Below are 19,790 nucleotides of genomic sequence, written 5' to 3'. Positions count from 1 at the left end.
CATGTCCCCATTGTCCCCACCATTGTCCCCGTTGTCCCCATTGGTGCCACTCACCACACCACTGACACAATCAATGTCAATGTCAATGTCCCCACACACATGTCCCCACTGTCCCCACTGTCCCCACTGGTGCCACTCATCACACCATGGGACACCATCAGTGTCAATGTCCCCACACCCCACACCCATGTCCCCATTGTCCCCGCTATTGTCCCCATTGGTGCCACTCACCACGCCAATGACACAATCAATGTCAATGTCCCCACACCCACACCTCATGTCCCCATTGTCCCCACCATTGACCCCATTGTCCCCGTTGGTGCCACTCACCACGCCATTGACACAATCAATGTCAATGTCCCCACAGGCATGTCCCCCCATTGTCCCCACTGTCCCCGTTTGGTGCCACTCACCACGCCATTGACACAATCAATGTCAACGCCCCCACAGCCATGTCCCCCCAGTGTCCCCCACTGTCCCCACTGGTGCCACTCATCACACCATGGGACACCATCAGTGTCAATGTCCCCCACACCCATGTCCCCCAGTGTCCCCATTGTCCCCCCATTGTCCCCAACAGTGCCACTCACCACTTCATTGACACAATCAATGTCAATGTCCCCACACCTCACACCTCATGTCCCCATTGTCCCCCCCATTGTCCCCGTTGTCCCCCACTGGTGCCACTCACCACGCCATTGACACAATCAATGTCAATGTCCCCACAGGCATGTCCCCCCATTGTCCCCACTGTCCCCGTTGGTGCCACTCACCACGCCATTGACACAATCAATGTCAATGCCCCCACAGCCATGTCCCCATTGTCCCCACCACTGTCCCCGCTGTCCCCACCGGTGTCACTCACCACGCCATTGACACAATCAATGTCAATGCCCCCACTACCAAGTCCCCATTGTCCCCACCACTGTCCCCACTGTCCCCACTGGTGCCACTCACCACGCCATTGACACAATCAATGTCAATGTCCCCCACAGCCATGTCCCCATGGTGTCCCCACTGTCCCCACTGGTGCCACTGGTGCCACTCACCACGCCATTGACACAATCAATGTCAATGTCCCCACAGCCAAGTCCCCATTGTCCCCCCCACTGTCCCCGCTGTCCCCATTGGTGCCACTCACCACGCCATTGACACAATCAATGTCAATGTCCCCACTACCATGTCCCCATTGTCCCCCCCACTGTCCCCACTGTCCCCATTGGTGCCACTCACCACGCCATTGTCATGATCATTAGCAATGTCCCCACAGCCATGTCCCCATTGTCCCCACCATTGTCCCCATTGTCCCCGTTGGTGCCACTCACCACACCATTGACACAATCAATGTGAATGTCCCCAATGTCCCTCCCACTGTCCCCACCGGTGTCACTCACCACGCCATTGACACAATCAATGTCAATGTCCCCAATGTCCCTCCCACTGTCCCCGTTGGTGCCACTCACCACGCCATTGACACAATCAATGTCAACGTCCCCACAGCCAAGTCCCCATTGTCCCCACTGTCCCCATTGGTGCCATTCACCACTTCATTGACACAATCAATGTCAATGTCCCCACAGCCATGTCCCCATGGTGTCCCCACTGTCCCCACTGCTGCCACTCATCACACCATGGGACACCATCAGTGTCAATGTCCCCACACCCCACACAGATGTCCCCAATGTCCCCACCACTGTCCCCGTTGGTGCCACTCACCACGCCATTGACACAATCAATGTCAATGTCCCCACACCTCACACCTCATGTCCCCATTGTCCCCACCATTGTCCCCGTTGTCCCCACTGGTGCCACTCACCACGCCACTGGCACAATCAATGTCAACATCCCCATTGTCCCCCCCACTGTCCCCACTGTCCCCGTTGGTGCCACTCACCACGCCACTGACACAATCAATGTCAATGTCCCCACACCCATGTCCCCCATGGTGTCCCCAGTGTCCCCACTAGTGCCACTCATCACACCATGGGACACCATCAGTGTCAATGTCCCCACACCCCACACCCATGTCCCCAGTGTCCCCGCTATTGTCCCCATTGGTGCCACTCACCACGCCATTGACACAATCAATGTCAATGTCCCCACACCTCACACCTCATGTCCCCATTGTCCCCCCCATTGTCCCCGTTGTCCCCACTGGTGCCACTCACCACGCCATTGACACAATCAATGTCAACGTCCCCAATGTCCCTCCCACTGTCCCCACTGGTGCCACTCACCACACCACTGACACAATCAATGTCAATGTCAATGTCCCCACACACATGTCCCCACTGTCCCCACTGTCCCCACTGGTGCCACTCATCACACCATGGGACACCATCAGTGTCAATGTCCCCACACCCCACATACCCAGTGTCCCCACTGTCCTCACCATTGTCCCCACTGGTGCCACTCACCACGCCATTGACATGATCATTAGCAATGTCCCCACAGCCATGTCCCCATTGTCCCCACCATTGTCCCCATTGTCCCCGTTGGTGCCACTCACCACACCATTGACACAATCAATGTGAATGTCCCCAATGTCCCTCCCACTGTCCCCACCGGTGTCACTCACCACGCCATTGAAACAATCAATGTCAATGTCCCCAATGTCCCTCCCACTGTCCCCGTTGGTGCCACTCACCACGCCATTGACACAATCAATGTCAATGTCCCCACAGCCATGTCCCCATTGTCCCCCCCACTGTCCCCGCTGTCCCCACCGGTGTCACTCACCACGCCATTGACACAATCAATGTCAATGTCCCCACAGCCAAGTCCCCATTGTCCCCCCCACTGTCCCCACTGTCCCCACCGGTGTCACTCATCACGCCATTGACACAATCAATGTCAACGTCCCCAATGTTCCTCCCATTGTCCCCCCCCACTGTCCCCACTGGTGCCACTCACCACGCCATTGACACAATCAATGTCAATGCCCCCACAGCCATGTCCCCATGGTGTCCCCCCATTGTCCCCACTGTCCCCATTGGTGCCACTCACCACGCCATTGACACAATCAATGTCAACGTCCCCAATGTCCCCCCCACTGTCCCCACTGTCCCCCCCACTGTCCCCATTGGTGCCACTCACCACGCCATCGACACAATCAATGTCAACGTCCCCAATGTTCCTCCCATTGTCCCCCCCACTGTCCCCACTGGTGCCACTCACCACACCATTGACACAATCAATGTCAATGTCCCCACAGCCATGTCCCCATGGTGTCCCCCCATTGTCCCCACTGTCCCCACCGGTGTCACTCACCACGCCATTGACACAATCAATGTCAATGCCCCCACAGCCATGTCCCCATTGTCCCCCCCATTGTCCCCACTGTCCCCACCGGTGTCGCTCACCACGCCATTGACACAATCAATGTCAATGTCCCCACAGCCATGTCCCCATGGTGTCCCCACCGGTGTCACTCACCACGCCGTTGACGCCGTGCCGCAGGCCCTGCTTGGGGACCACCACCAGGTAGGTGACGATGCCCTTGTCCCTCAGGTAGTCGCAGCGGGAGCCGCCCTCGCCCGGCTCCACCTCGAACTCTCCCTTGAGGCAGTCCACGGTGCTCTGCGAGATGTGCACGCGCCTGCCGCGGCCACCGCGCGTCACCTCGGCGTCACCTCGGTGTCACCCACCACGCCGGTGACACCATCACTGGCGATGTCCCCACACCCCACACCCACGTCCCCACATTGTCCCCATTGGTGCCACTCACCATGCTGTGGGACACAATCAGTGGCAATGTCCCCACACCCCATGTCCCCACCGCGCGTCACCTCGGCGTCACCTCGGTGTCACCCACCACGCCGGTGACACCATCACTGGCGATGTCCCCACACCCCACACCCACGTCCCCCCATTGTCCCCGTTGGTGCCACTCACCACACCGTTGGCACAATCAATGGCAATGTCCCCACAACCCCATGTCCCCACCATTGTCCCCACCTGTGCTGTTCACCACACTGTTGACATGATCAGTGGCAATGTCCCCACACCCCATGTCCCCACCATTGTCCCCATTGTCCCCATTTGTGTCACTCACCACACCATTGACGCAATCAGTGGCAATGTCCCCACACCCCATGTCCCCATGTCCCCCCATTGTCCCCGTTGGTGCCACTCACCACACCGTTGGCACAATCAATGGCAATGTCCCCACACCCCATGTCCCCACCGCGCGTCACCTCGGCGTCACCTCGGTGTCACTCACCATGCAGTGACACCATCACTGGCAATGTCCCTCCGCCCCACACCCCATGTCCCCCCATTGTCCCCATTGGTGGCACTCACCATGCTGTGGGACAAAATCAGTGGCAATGTCCCCACACCCCATGTACCCATGTCCCCACCGTGTGTCACCTCGGTGTCACCTCGGTGTCACCCACCATGCCGTGGCACCATCACTGGCGATGTCCCCACACCCCACACCCACGTCCCCCCATTGTCCCCGTTGGTGCCACTCACCACACCGTTGGCACAATCAATGGCAATGTCCCCACACCCCATGTCCCCACCATTGTCCCCATTGGCGTCACCCACCATGCCGTTGGCACCATCACTGGCAACGTCCCCACACCCCACACCCACGTCCCCACATTGTCCCCATTGGTGCCACTCACCATGCTGTGGGACACAATCAGTGGCAATGTCCCCACACCCCATGTCCCCACCGCGCGTCACCTCGGCGTCACCTCGGTGTCACCCGCCACGCCGGTGACACCATCACTGGCAATGTCCCTCCGCCCCACACCCCATGTCCCCACATTGTCCCCATTGGTGTCACTCACCATGCTGTGGGACAAAATCAGTGGCAATGTCCCCACACCCCATGTCCCCACCTCAATGTCACCTCGGCGTCACCTCGGTGTCACCCACCACGCCGGTGACACCATCACTGTCGATGTCCCCACACCCCACACCCATGTCCCCCCATTGTCCCCATGGTCCCCAGTGTCCCCATTGTCCCCATTGGTGCCACTCACCACACCGTTGGCACAATCAATGGCAATGTCCTCACACCCCATGTCCCCATGTCCCCACCATTGTCCCCACCTGTGCTGTTCACCACACTGTTGACATGATCAGTGGCAATGTCCCCACACCCCATGTCCCCACCATTGTCCCCATTGTCCCCATTTGTGTCACTCACCACACCATTGACGCAATCAGTGGCAATGTCCCCACACCCCATGTCCCCATGTCCCCACCGTGTGTCACCTCGGTGTCACCTCGGTGTCACCCACCATGCCGTGACACCATCACTGGCAATGTCCCTCCGCCCCACACCCATGTCCCCCCATTGTCCCCATGGTCCCCAGTGTCCCCATTGTCCCCACCTGTGCCACTCACCACACCGTTGGCACAATCAGTGGCAATGTCCCCACACCCCATGTCCCCATGTCCCCACCATTGTCCCCACTGTCCCCGTTGGTGCCACTCACCATGCCGTTGGCACAATCAATGTCAATGTCCCCACACCCAAGTCCTCAGTGTCCCCAGTGTCCCCATTGTCCCCATTATTCCTGGTGTCCCCATCACTGTCATTCACCACCCCAGTGTCCCCAGTGTCCCCAGGATCCCCAGTGTCCCCATTGTCCCCAGCATTCCTGGTGTCCCCACCACTGTCACTCACCACGCCATTGATGCGATCATTGGCAGTGTCCCCACACCCATGTCCCCAATGTCCCCACCATTGTCCCCAATGTCCCCGTTGGTGCCACTCACCACACCATTGGCACAATCAGTGACAATGTCACCCCACCCATGTCCCCAATGTCCCCATTGTCCCCATTGTCCCCATTGTCCCCAATATCCCCAGTATCCCCAGTGTCCCCATTATTCCTGGTGTCCCCAGCACTGTCATTCACCACCCCAGTATCCCCAGTGTCCCCAGTGTCCCCAATATCCCCATTGTCCCCAGTGTCCCCAGTGTCCCCATTGTCCCCATTATTCCTGGTGTCCCCACCACTGTCATTCACCACCCCAGTGCCCCCAGTTTCCCCAGTATCCCCATTGATTGTCCCCAGTATCCCCAGTGTCCCCATTGTCCCCATTGTCCCCATTATTCCTGGTGTCCCCACCACTGTCATTCACCACCCCAGTGTCCCCAGTGTCCCCACCACTGTCACTCACCATGCCATTGACGCGATCATCGGCAATGTCCCCACACCCATGTCCCCAGTGTCCCCACCATTGTCCCCAGTATCCCCAGTATCCCCAGTGTCCCCAGTGTCCCCATTGTCCCCAGCATTCCTGGTGTCCCCACCACTGTCACTCACCATCCCAGTGTCCCCAGTGTCCCCACCACTGTCACTCACCATGCCATTGACAGTGTCCCCACACCCATGTCCCCATTGTCCCCCCATTGTCCCCATTGTGCCCATTGGTGTCACTCACCACACCATTGGCACAATCATTGACAATGTCACCCCCCCCATGTCCCCAATGTCCCCAGTGTCCCCATTGTCCCCATTTTGCCCATTAGTGTCACTCAACACACCATTGGCACAATCATTGACAATGTCACCCCACCCATGTCCCCATTGTCCCCATTGTCCCCAATATCCCCAGTATCCCCAGTGTCCCCATTTTGCCCATTGGTGTCACTCACCACGCCGTTGGCACAATCATTGTCAATGTCACTCCCCCATGTCCCCAGTGTCCCCATTGTCCCCAGTGTCCCCAGTGTCCCCAGTATCCCCAGTGTCCCCAATATCCCCAGTATCCCCAGTGTCCCCAGTGTCCCCAATATCCCCAGTATCCCCAGTGTCCCCAGTGTCCCCAGTGTCCCCAGTGTCCCCAGTGTCCCCAATATCCCCAGTATCCCCAGTGTCCCCATTGTCCCCAGTATCCCCAGTGTCCCCAGTATCCCCAGTGTCCCCAATATCCCCAGTATCCCCAGTGTCCCCAGTATCCCCAGTGTCCCCAGTGTCCCCAATATCCCCAGTATCCCCAGTATCCCCATTGTCCCCAGTGTCCCCAATATCCCCAGTATCCCCAGTGTCCCCAGTGTCCCCAGTGTCCCCAATATCCCCAGTATCCCCAGTGTCCCCAGTGTCCCCATTGTCCCCAATATCCCCAGTATCCCCAGTGTCCCCAATATCCCCAGTATCCCCAGTATCCCCATTGTCCCCATTTTGCCCATTGGTGTCACTCACCACGCCATTGGCACAATCATTGTCAATGTCACCCCCCCATGTCCCCAGTGTCCCCATTGTCCCCAGTGTCCCCAATATCCCCAGTATCCCCAGTGTCCCCATTGTCCCCAGTATCCCCAGTGTCCCCAGTATCCCCAGTGTCCCCAATATCCCCAGTATCCCCAGTGTCCCCAGTGTCCCCAGTGTCCCCAATATCCCCAGTATCCCCATTGTCCCCAGTGTCCCCAATATCCCCAATATCCCCAGTATCCCCAGTGTCCCCATTGTCCCCAGTGTCCCCATTGTCCCCAATATCCCCAATGTCCCCATTGTCCCCATTGTCCCCAGTATCCCCAGTATCCCCATTGTCCCCAGTGTCCCCAATATCCCCAGTATCCCCAGTGTCCCCATTGTCCCCAATATCCCCAATGTCCCCATTGTCCCCAGTGTCCCCAATATCCCCAGTATCCCCAGTGTCCCCAGTGTCCCCAATATCCCCAGTATCCCCAGTATCCCCATTGTCCCCAGTGTCCCCAATATCCCCAGTATCCCCAGTGTCCCCATTGTCCCCAGTGTCCCCATTGTCCCCAATATCCCTAATGTCCCCATTGTCCCCAGTGTCCCCAATATCCCCAGTATCCCCAGTGTCCCCAGTGTCCCCAATATCCCCAGTATCCCCAGTATCCCCATTGTCCCCAGTGTCCCCAATATCCCCAGTATCCCCAGTGTCCCCAGTGTCCCCAGTGTCCCCAATATCCCCAGTATCCCCAGTGTCCCCAGTGTCCCCATTGTCCCCAATATCCCCAGTATCCCCAGTGTCCCCAATATCCCCAGTATCCCCAGTATCCCCATTGTCCCCAGTGTCCCCAATATCCCCAGTATCCCCAGTGTCCCCAGTGTCCCCAGTGTCCCCAATATCCCCAGTATCCCCAGTGTCCCCAGTGTCCCCATTGTCCCCAATATCCCCAGTATCCCCAGTGTCCCCAATATCCCCAGTATCCCCAGTATCCCCATTGTCCCCAGTGTCCCCAATATCCCCAGTATCCCCAGTGTCCCCAGTGTCCCCAGTGTCCCCAATATCCCCAATGTCCCCATTGTCCCCAGTGTCCCCAATATCCCCAATATCCCCAGTGTCCCCAGTGTCCCCATTGTCCCCAATATCCCCAGTATCCCCAGTATCCCCATTGTCCCCATTTTGCCCATTGGTGTCACTCACCACGCCGTTGGCACAATCATTGACAATGTCACCCCACCCATGTCCCCAGTGTCCCCACTGTCCCCAGCGGTGCCACCATCGGTGTGGGGACACTCACCCGGGGATGCCGCCCGCCTCCATCTTGTTGGCCACGGTGACGTCGGTGGACCAGACGTCGTACTGCCAGCGCTTCTGGCCCAGCACGCCGCCGAGCACCGCGCCGCTGTGCACGCCCACGCGCATGTCCACGGCCGTGTGCGTGCGCTCCCGCACCGAGCTGGGACACGGGGACATCGTGGGGACATCGTGGGGACACCGTGGGGACATGGGGATTGTCACCAGGAATGGCCATGGTCACCAGGAATGGGCAATGGGGAATGTCCACGGCGGTGTGCGTGCGCTCCCGCACCGAGCTGGGACACGGGGACATCATGGGGACATCGTGGGGACACCGTGGGGACATGGGGATTGTCACCGGGAATGGGGAATGTCCACCAGGAATGGGCAATGGGCAATGGGGAATGTCCACGGCGGTGTGCGTGCGCTCCCACACCGAGCAGGGACACGGGGACATGGGGACATCGTGGGGACACCGTGGGGACATTGTGGGGACATGGGGATTGTCACCAGGAATGGGCAATGGGCAACGGGGAATGTCCACGGCCGTGTGCGTGCGCTCCCGCACTGAGCTGGGACATGGGGACATTGGGGACATCGTGGGGACATGGGGATTGTCACCGGGAATGGGGAATGGCCACCAGGAATGGGCAATGGGGAATTTCCACGGCCGTGTGCGTGCGCTCCCGCACCGAGCTGGGACACGGGGACATCATGGGGACATCGTGGGGACACCGTGGGGACATGGGGATTGTCACCAGGAATGGGGAATGGGGAATGTCCACGGCCGTGTGGGCGCAGTCCCGCACCGAGCTGGGACATTGGGGACATCATGGGGACACCTTGGGACACCGTGGGGACATGGGGATTGTCACCAGGAATGGGGAATGGCCACCAGGAATGGCCATGGTCACCAGGAATGGGCAATGGGGAATGTCCACGGCCGTGTGGGTGCGCTCCCGCACCGAGCTGGGACATGGGGACATGGGGACATTTTGGGGACACCGTGGGGACATGGGAATGGGGAATGTCCACGGTTGTGTGTGTCCTCTCCTGCACCGAGCCGGGACACCATGGGGACACCATGGGGACACCATGGGGACAGGGAATGGTCACAGGGACCGGGATTGGCCACCGGGAATGGGGAATGGCCACGGCCGTGCGTGTGCGCTCCCGCAGCCAGCTGGGACACCACGGGGACACTATGGGGACACCATGGGGACACCATGGGGACATCGGGAGTGGCAGTGGGAACCAGGAGGGGTCACAAGGACTGGGAATGGCCGTGGGGAAGGGGGATGGAATGGGGAAGGGCCATGGGCGACGTCAGCACAGAGAGAGGAGCGGCCGCAGGGAATGCAAACAATCCTCGGAATGAGGAACATTCCGGCAACACTCACACCCCAAGGCCGTCCTGAATTCCCCTTCCCATTCCCATCCCAATTCTCATCCCCATTGCCATGCGCATTCCCAATTCCCAATCCCCAATCCCCAATTCCCAATTCCCAATCCTAATCCCCAGTTCCCAATCCCAATTCCCAATTCCCCATTCCCATTCCTCTTCCCATTCCCATCCCAATTCTCATCCCCATTCCCATTCCCATTCCCATTCCCATCCCATCCCATTCTCATTCTGATTCCCATCCCATCCCAATTCCCATTTCCATTCCCATTCCGTTTCCATTCCCATCCCAATTCCCAATCCCCAATCCCCAATTCCCAATTCCCAATTCCCAATTCCCAATTCCTATCCCCATCCCATCCCAATCTCCAATCCCCAATTTCCATTCCCAAAACCCAATCCCCCCAATTCCCATTCCCAATCTCCAATCCCAATTCCAAACTCCCAATTCCCAATTTCCCATTCCCAATCCCATCCATGGATCCCATCCCAATTCGTAATTCGCAGTTCACAATTGGCAATTCCCAGTTCCCAATTCTCATTCCCAATCCCCAATCCCCAATCCCCATCCTCATCCCAATCCCCATTCCCATTCCATCCCAAATCCCATTCCTATCCCATCCCAATTTCCATCCCAATCCCATTCCCAAACCCCAATTCCCAATTCTCAGTTCCCAATTTCCCATTCCCATCCCAATTCCCAATCCCCATTTCCCGTCCATGGATCCCATCCCAATTCGTCATTCCCAATCCCCAATTCCCAATCCCCAATCCCCAATTCCCATCTCATCCCATGGATCCCCAATCCCAAATCCCCAAATCCCTTACGCAATGGCGTCGACCATGGCCAGCCCCATGCGGATGGAGCACGCCGCGTGGTCCTCGCGGAATTCCCAATCCCCAATCCCCAATTCCCAATCCCCAAATCCCCCATTCCCAAATCCCAATTCCCCAATTCCCAATTCATTCCCAAATCCCAAATCCCCAATTCCCAATTCCTAATTCCCAATTCCCAATTCCCATCCCCATCCCATCCCAATCTCCAATCCCCAATTTCCGTTCCCAAATCCCAATCCCCCCAATCCCCAATCCCCAATCCCCAATTCCCAATCCCCAAATCCCAAATCCCAATTCCCCAATCCCAAATCCCCAAATCCCAAATCCAAATCCCCCAATTCCCCAGTTCCCAATCCCCAATTCCCAATCCCCAATTCCCAAATCCCAAATTCCCAAATCCCTTACGCGATGGCCTCCACCATGGCCAGCCCCATGCGGATGGAGCACGCCGCGTGGTCCTCCCGGAATCCCCAATTCCCAATTCCCAATCCCATCCATGGATCCCATCCAAATTCGTAATTTGCAATTCACAATTGGCAATTCCCAATCCCCAATCCCCAATCCCCAATTCCCATCCCCATTTCCAACCCCATCCCAATTCCCATCTCATCGCATGGATCCATTCCCATTCCCATTCCCATTCCCAATTTCCCATTTCCCATTCCCATCCCAATTCCCCATCCCCAATTCCCAATCCCCAATTCCCAATTCCCCAATCCCCAATCCCAAATCCCAAATCCCGTGGAATTCCCGTTTCCCTTACGCGATGGCGTCGACCATGGCCAGCCCCATGCGGATGGAGCACGCCGCGTGGTCCTCCCAGAATCCCCAATTCCCAATCCCCAATTCCCAATCCCCAATCCCCAATTCCCAAATCCCAACTCCCAGTTCCCAATTCCCATTTCCCATTCCCATTCCCCAACCCCCAATTCCCAATCCCCAATTCCCATCCCCATTTCCAACCCCATCCCAATTCCCATCTCATCCCATTCCCATTCCCATTTCCCATTTCCCATTTCCCATTCCCAATTCCCATCTCATCCCATGGATCCCAAATCCCAAATTCCCGTTTCCCTTACGCGATGGCGTCGACCATGGCCAGCCCCATGCGGATGGAGCACGCCGCGTGGTCCTCCCGGAATCCCCAATCCCCAATCCCCAAATCCCCAATCCCCAATCCCCAAATCCCAAATCCCCAATCCCCAATCCCCAATCCCCAATCCCCAAATCCCAAATCCCCCAATCCCACATCCCAATTTCCAATTCCCAATCCCCAGATCCCAATCCCCATCCCCAATTCCCAATCCCCAAACCCCAAATCCCAATCCCCAAATCCCCAGTCCCCAAATCCCAAATCCCAAATCCCAAATCCAAATCCCCCAATTCCCGAATCCCAAATCCTGTAGAATTCCCGTTTCCCTTACGCGATGGCATCGACCATGGCCAGCCCCATGCGGATGGAGCACGCCGCGTGGTCCTCCCGGAATCCCCAATCCCCAAATCCCAATTCCCAATCCCCAATCCCCAATTCCCAATTCCCAATCCCCAATCCCCAATCCCAAATCCCAAATCCCAATTCCCAATCCCCAATTCCCATCCCAATCCCCAATTCACATTCCCATTCCATCCCAATTCCCATTCCCATTCCAATCCCCATCCCAATCCCCAAATCCCAACTCCCAACTCCCAACTCCCAACTCCCAATTCCCAATCCCCAATCCCCAATTCCCATTTCCCATTCCCAATCCCATCCATGGATCCCATCCAAACTCGTAATTTGCAATTCACAATTGGCAATTCCCAGATCCCAATCCCCAATCCCCAATCCCCATTTCCAACCCCATCCCAATTCCCATCTCATCGCATGGATCCATTCCCATTCCCATTCCCATTCCCAATTTCCCATTTCCCATTCCCATCCCAATTCCCCATCCCCAATTCCCAATCCCCAATTCCCAATTCCCCAATCCCCAATCCCAAATCCCAAATCCCGTGGAATTCCCGTTTCCCTTACGCGACGGCGTCGACCATGGCCAGCCCCATGCGGATGGAGCACGCCGCGTGGTCCTCGCGGAATCCCCAATCCCCAATCCCCAATTCCCAATCCCCAATCCCCAATCCCCAAATCCCAACTCCCAGTTCCCAATTCCCATTTCCCATTCCCATTCCCCAACCCCCAATTCCCAATCCCCAATTCCCATCCCCATTTCCAACCCCATCCCAATTCCCATCTCATCCCATTCCCATTCCCATTTCCCATTTCCCATTTCCCATTCCCAATTCCCATCTCATCCCATGGATCCCCAATCCCAAATTCCCGTTTCCCTTACACGATGGCGTCGACCATGGCCAGCCCCATGCGGATGGAGCACGCCGCGTGGTCCTCCCGGAATCCCCAATCCCCAAATCCCCAAATCCAAATCCCCCATCCCCCAATCCCCAATTCCCAATTCCCAATTCCCAATTCCCAATCCCCCATCCCCAATTCCCAATTCCCATCCTCATCCCAATCCCCAATTCCCATTCCCATTCCATCCCAATTCCCAATCCCAATCCCCAACTCCCATTCCCCAATCCCCAATTCCCAATTCCCATTTCCATCCATGGATCCCATCCCAATTCGTAATTTGCAATTCACAATTGGCAATTCCCAGTTCCCAATTCCCATTCCCAATTCCCAATCCCCAATCCCCAAATCCCCAATTCCCAATCCCCAATCCCCAATTCCCATCCCCAATACCCAATCCCCAATCCCCAATCCCCAATTCCCATCCCCATTTCCAACCCCATCCCAATTCCCATCTCATCCCATGGATCCATTCCCATTCCCAATTTCCCATTCCCATTCCCATTCCCAATTTCCCATTTCCCATTCCCCATTCCCATCCCAATTCCTCATCCCCAATCCCAATCCCCAAATCCCCAAATCCCAAATCCCGTGGAATTCCCGTTTCCCTTACGCGATGGCGTCGACCATGGCCAGCCCCATGCGGATGGAGCACGCCGCGTGGTCCTCCCGGAATTCCCAATTCCCAATTCCCAATCCCATCCATGGATCCCATCCAAACTCGTAATTTGCAATTCACAATTGGCAATTCCCAATTCCCAATCCCCAATCCCCAATCCCCATTTCCAACCCCATCCCAATTCCCATCTCATCGCATGGATCCATTCCCATTCCCATTCCCATTCCCAATTTCCCATTCCCATTCCCATTCCCAATTTCCCATTTCCCATTCCCCCATTCCCATCCCAATTCCTCATCCCCAATCCCAATCCCCAAATCCCCAAATCCCAAATCCCGTAGAATTCCCGTTTCCCTTACGCGATGGCATCGACCATGGCCAGCCCCATGCGGATGGAGCACGCCGCGTGGTCCTCCCGGAATCCCCAATCCCCAAATCCTCAATTCCCAATCCCCAATCCCCAATTCCCAATCCCCAATCCCAAATCCCAAATCCCAATTCCCAATCCCCAATTCCCATCCCAATCCCCAATTCACATTCCCATTCCATCCCAATTCCCATTCCCATTCCAATCCCATTCCCAACCCCCAATTCCCAATTCCCAATTCCCAACTCCCAACTCCCAACTCCCAATTCCCAATCCCCAATCCCCAATCCCCAATTCCCATTTCCCATTCCCAAATCCCATCCATGGATCCCATCCCAATTCGTAATTCGCAATTCACAATTGGCAATTCCCAGTTCCCAATCCCCAATCCCAATCTTCAATTCCCAATCCCCATTTCCAACCCCATCCCAATTCCCATCTCATCGCATGGATCCATTCCCATTCCCATTCCCATTCCCAATTTCCCATTTCCCATTCCCATCCCAATTCCCCATCCCCAATTCCCAATCACCAGTTCCCAATTCCCCAATTCCCAATCCCAAATCCCAAATTCCCAAATCCCAAATCCCAAATTCCGGTTTCCCTTACGCGATGGCGTCGACCATGGCCAGCCCCATGCGGATGGAGCACGCCGCGTGGTCCTCCCGGAATCCCCAATCCCCAAATCCCAATCCCCAATTCCCAATCCCCAAATCCCAATCCCCAAATCCCAACTCCCAGTTCCCAATTCCCATTTCCCATTCCCATTCCCCAACCCCCAGTTCCCAATCCCCAATTCCCATCCCCATTTCCAACCCCATCCCAATTCCCATCTCATCCCATTCCTATTCCCATTTCCAATTTCCCATTTCCCAATTCCCATCTCATCTCACGGATCCCAAATCCCAAATCCCGTGGAATTCCCGTTTCCCTTACGTGATGGCGTCGACCATGGCCAGCCCCATGCGGATGGAGCATGCCGCGTGGTCCTCCCGGAATCCCCAATCCCCAAATCCCAAATCCCCAAATCCCAAATCCCCAAATCCGAAATCTGAAATCCCAAATCCCAAATCCCAAATCCCAAATCCCAAATCCCATTAAATTCCCATAGAATTCCCGTAGAATTCCCATTTTCTCCCATCCCTTACGCGATGGCGTCGACCATGGCCAGCCCCATGCGGATGGAGCACGCCGCGTGGTCCTCCCGGAATTCCCAATTTCCAATTCCCCAATCCCCAATCCCAAATCCCAATTCCCAATCCCCAAATCCCAAATTCCCAATTTCCCAGTCCCCAAATCCCAATTCCCAATACCCAATTCCCATCCCAATCCCCAATTCCCATTGCTATCCCATCCCAATTCCATTCCCATTCCAATCCCATTCCCAATCCCAATCCCAATGCCCAACTCCCAACTCCCAACTCCCAATTCCCATTCCCCAATCCCTCCAGTCCCCAATCCCCAATTCCCAATCCCCAATTTCCCATTCCCAATCCTATCCATGGATCCCATCCCAAGTCGTAATTCGCAGTTCACAATTGGCAATTCCCAGTTCCCAGTTCCCATCCCCATTTCCAACCCCATCCCAATTCCCATCTCATCCCATTCCCATTCCCATTTCCCATTTCCCATTCCCAATTCCCAATTCCCATTTCATCTCACGGATCCCAAATCCCAAATCCCAAATTCCCGTTTCCCTTACGCGATGGCGTCGACCATGGCCAGCCCCATGCGGATGGAGCACGCCGCGTGGTCCTCCCGGAATCCCCAATTCCCAAATCCCAATCCCCAATCCCCAATCCCCAAATCCCAATCCCCAAATCCCCCATTCCCAAATCCCCAAATCCAAATCCCAAATCCCAAATTCCCGTTTCCCTTACGCGATGGCGTCGACCATGGCGAGCCCCATGCGGATGGAGCACGCGGCGTGGTCCTCGCGGAACTCGGGCAGGCCGCAGATGCAGTAGTAGCAATCCCCCAGGATCTTGATCCGCAGCTGGTGGTGCCTCTGGACAACGCCGGAATGCCCGGGAAAACATTAAAAAAAAATTCCCAAAATTGTCCCCGGAATTCCCAGGAAAAATAAAAAAAAAATTCCCGAAATCGTCCCCGGAATTCCCGGAAAAAAATAAAAAAAAATTCCCCAAAATTGTCCCCGGAATTCCAGGGAATAAAAAACAAATTCCCAAAATTGTCCCCGGAATTCCCGGGAAAAAAAAAATTCCCAAAATTGTCCCCGGAATTCCCAGGAAAAAAAAAAAAACAAATTCCCGAAATCGCCCCTGGAATTCCCGGGAAAAAAAAAATTCCCGAAATTGTTCCTGGAATTCCCAGGAAAAAAAAAAAACCAAAATTGTCCCCGGAATTCCCGGGAAAAAAAAAAACAAATTCCCAAAATTGTCCCCGGAATTCCCGGGAAAAAATTAAAAAAAAATTCCAAAAATCGTCCCCGGAATTCCCGGAAAAAAAAGAAAAAAATTCCCAAAATTGTTCCCGGAATTCCCGGGAAAAATAAAAAAAATTTCCCGAAATCATCCCTGGGATTGCTGGGAAAAAAAACCCAAATTCCCAAAATTGTACCCGGAATTCCCGGGAAAAAAAAACAGCAAATTCCCAAAATTCTCCCCGGAATTCCCGGGGGAAAAAAATTCCCAAAATTGTCCCCGGAATTCCCGGGAAAAAAAAAACAAATTCCCAAAATCGTCCCCAGAATTCCCAGGAAAAAAAAAAAAACAAATTCCCAAAATTGTCCCCGGAATTCCCGGGAAAAAAAAACCAAATTCCCAAAATTGTCCCCGGAATTCCCGGGAAAAAAATAAAAAAAATTCCCAAAATCGTCCCCAGAATTCCCGGAAAAAAAAAAAAAAATTCCCCAAATTGTCCCCGGAATTCCCGGGAAAAATAAAAAAAATTTCCCGAAATCATCCCTGGGATTGCTGGGAAAAAAAAAACAAATTCCCAAAATTGTCCCCGGAATTCCCGGGAAAAAAGAAACAAATTTCAAAAATTGTCCCTGGGATTCCCGGGAAAAATAATGAACAAATTCCCAAAATTGTTCCCGGAATTCCCAGGAAAAAAAAACAAATTCCCAAAATTGTACCCGGAATTCCCGGGAAAAAAGAAACAAATTTCCAAAATCGTCCCCAGAATTCCCGGGAAAAATAAAAAAATTCCCAAAATTGTCCCCGGAATTCCCGGGAAAAAAAAACAAATTCCCGAAATTGTCCCCAGAATTTCGTGGAAAAAAAACCCAAATTCCCGAAATTGTCCCCGGAATTCCCGGGAAAAAAAAAAAAACAAATTCCTGAAATTGTCCCCGGAATTCCCACGATCCCACAATAAATCCCAGATTTCCCAGTTTTCCCATTTTTTCCCCATTTCCCACCCGCCGAAGCTCGAACGTCTCCGTCGCCTCGTGGACTCCCAAAATCCTGGCCAGGATTTATTTTTGGGGGGAATTCCGGGGATTTTTGTTTGGGAATTCTGGGAATCTCGTGGGAGGAATTCTGGGGATTTTTTGGGAGGAATTCCTGGAATTTTTTTTGAATTTTAGGGGATTTTTTTCTGGGAATTCCGGGGATTTTTGGGGGCAAAATCTGGGGATTTTTGGGAGGAATTCCTGGAATTTTTGGGGGCAAATTCCGAAGATTTTTGGGAGGAATTCGGGGGATTTTTTTGGGGGGAATTCTGGGGATTTTTGGGAGCAATTCCTGGAATTTTTCTTTGGGAATTCTGGGGAGTTTTGGGAGGAATTCCTGGAATTTTTTTCCAGGAATTCTGGGGGTTTTGGGAGGAATTTTGGGGACTTTTTTGGGAAGAATTCCAGGAATTTATGGGGGGGAAATTCTGGGATATTTTGGGGGGAATTCCAGGAATCTTTTTCTGGGTATTCTGGGGATTTTTGGAGGAATTCCTGAGATTTTTGGGGGGGGAAATTCTGTGAATTTTTGGGAGGAATTGCAGGAATTTTTGGGAGGGACATTCCAGGAATTTTTTAGGAGGCCTTCCAGGAATTTTTGGGGGGCAAATTCCAGGAATTTTTTGGGAGGGCTTCCAGGAATTTTTTGGGGGTGGAAATTCTGGGGATTTTAGGGAGGAATTCTGGGGAATTTTGGGAGGAATTCTGGCGATTTTTTGGGAGGACATCCAGGAACTTTTTGGGAGGGAATTCTGAGGATTTTTTGGGAGGGAATTCTGGGGATTTTGCGGAGAAATTCCAGGAATTTTTCCAGGGAATTATGGAGATTTTAGGGAAGAATTCCAGGAATTTTTTGGGGGGGAATTCCGGAGATTTTAGGGAGGGAATTCCAGGAATTTTTTCAGAGAGTGCTGGGGATTTTGTGTGGGGGGGGGAATTCTGGGAATTTTTGTGGAAAATTCTGGGGATTTTTTGGGGGGAATTCCAGGAATTTTTTCAGGGAATTCTGGGGCTTTTTGGGAGGAATTCCTGGAATTTTTTTGGGGAATTCTGAGGAGTTTTGGGAGGAATTCCTGGATTTTTTTTTTCCAGGAATTCTGGGGGGGTTTGGGAGGAATTTTGGGGATATTTTTGGGGAAAATTCTGGGAGTTTTTGGGGGGGAATTCCAGGGATTTTTGTGGGAAATTCCAGGGATTTTTTGGGGAAATTCTGGGGATTTTTTGGGGGGAATTCTTGGAATTTTTTGGGAGGAATTCCTGGAATTTTCGGGGGGGAATTCTGGGGATTTTTGTGGAAAATTCTGGGGATTTTTGCGGGGGAGAATTCCAGGAATTTTTTCAAAGAACTATGGAGGTTTTTGGGAGGAATCCCGAGGATTTTTGGGGGGAATTCTGGTGATTTTTGGGAGGAATGCCTGGAATTTTTTTGGGGAATTCTGAGGAGTTTTGGGAGGAATTCCTGGATTTTTTTCCAGGAATTCTGGGGGGGTTTGGGAGGAATTTTGGGGATATTTTTGGGGAAAATTCTGGGAGTTTTTGGGGGGGAATTCCAGGGATTTTTGTGGGAAATTCCAGGGATTTTTTGGGGAAATTCTGGGGATTTTTTGGGGGGAATTCTTGGAATTTTTTGGGAGGACTTTCGGGAATTTTTTGGGGGGGAAATTCTGGGGATTTTAGGGAGGAATTCTGGGGATTTTGGGGGGAATTCCAGGAATTTTTTCAAGGAATTATGGGGGGTTTTGGGGAGGAATTCCGAGTATTTTTGGGGGGAATTCTGGTGATTTTTGGGCGGAATTCCTGGAATTTTTGGGGGAATTCTGAGGAGTTTTGGGAGCAATTCCTGGAATTTTTTGGGGAGGAATTCCTGGCATATTTTTTTCAGGAATTTTTGGGAATTCTGTGCAGGGACTCACGGCGGCCAGCTTGTCGAAGCGGGCGAAGAGCTCGTTGAGGAGCTTGACGAGCTCCTGGGCGCTGCAGGACGACGAGAGCTGCGTGAAGCCCACGATGTCAGCGAAGAGGATGCTGCCCACGGAAACGATTCCCATCAATCCCGGCCCCACAAACACGTCCCAGGCACCCCAAAAAATTCCCAGACGTGGGGGAACTCAAATCCAGCCTCCCAAACCTCATCCCAACCTCCCCACGCACTGCTTTACCCAGAAAAAATATCCTGGATTGGGCAAAACGATGCTCTGCGAACTCAATCCCAAATTCCTCATTCTTGTTTTCCCCCCAAAAAAATATCCTGGATGTGGGGATACAAACGAAATCCCAAATTTTTGGAAACATTTTCCACGCAGAACGGGGGAATTTTGGGGAATTTCCGTGGTTTTTTCC

The 19,790-nt window shown here is 54.0% G+C and overlaps 1 protein-coding gene across 1 annotated transcript in view; it reads right to left on the bottom strand.

Moving 5' to 3' along the window:
• Window positions 1-19,790, bottom strand: part of LOC134432648 (adenylate cyclase type 3-like) — a 73,965-nt gene that overhangs the window by 37,036 nt on the left and 17,139 nt on the right. The window contains 4 exon segments of the mRNA XM_063181545.1: window positions 3,436-3,598; window positions 8,462-8,620; window positions 15,913-16,040; window positions 19,364-19,475. Coding sequence (XP_063037615.1) covers window positions 3,436-3,598; window positions 8,462-8,620; window positions 15,913-16,040; window positions 19,364-19,475 — 562 coding nt within the window.

Source organism: Melospiza melodia (genome assembly GCF_035770615.1).
Source record: "Melospiza melodia melodia isolate bMelMel2 chromosome 3 unlocalized genomic scaffold, bMelMel2.pri SUPER_3_unloc_2, whole genome shotgun sequence".
Taxonomy (NCBI): domain Eukaryota; kingdom Metazoa; phylum Chordata; class Aves; order Passeriformes; family Passerellidae; genus Melospiza; species Melospiza melodia.
This window is presented reverse-complemented; position numbering and strand designations above follow the sequence as displayed.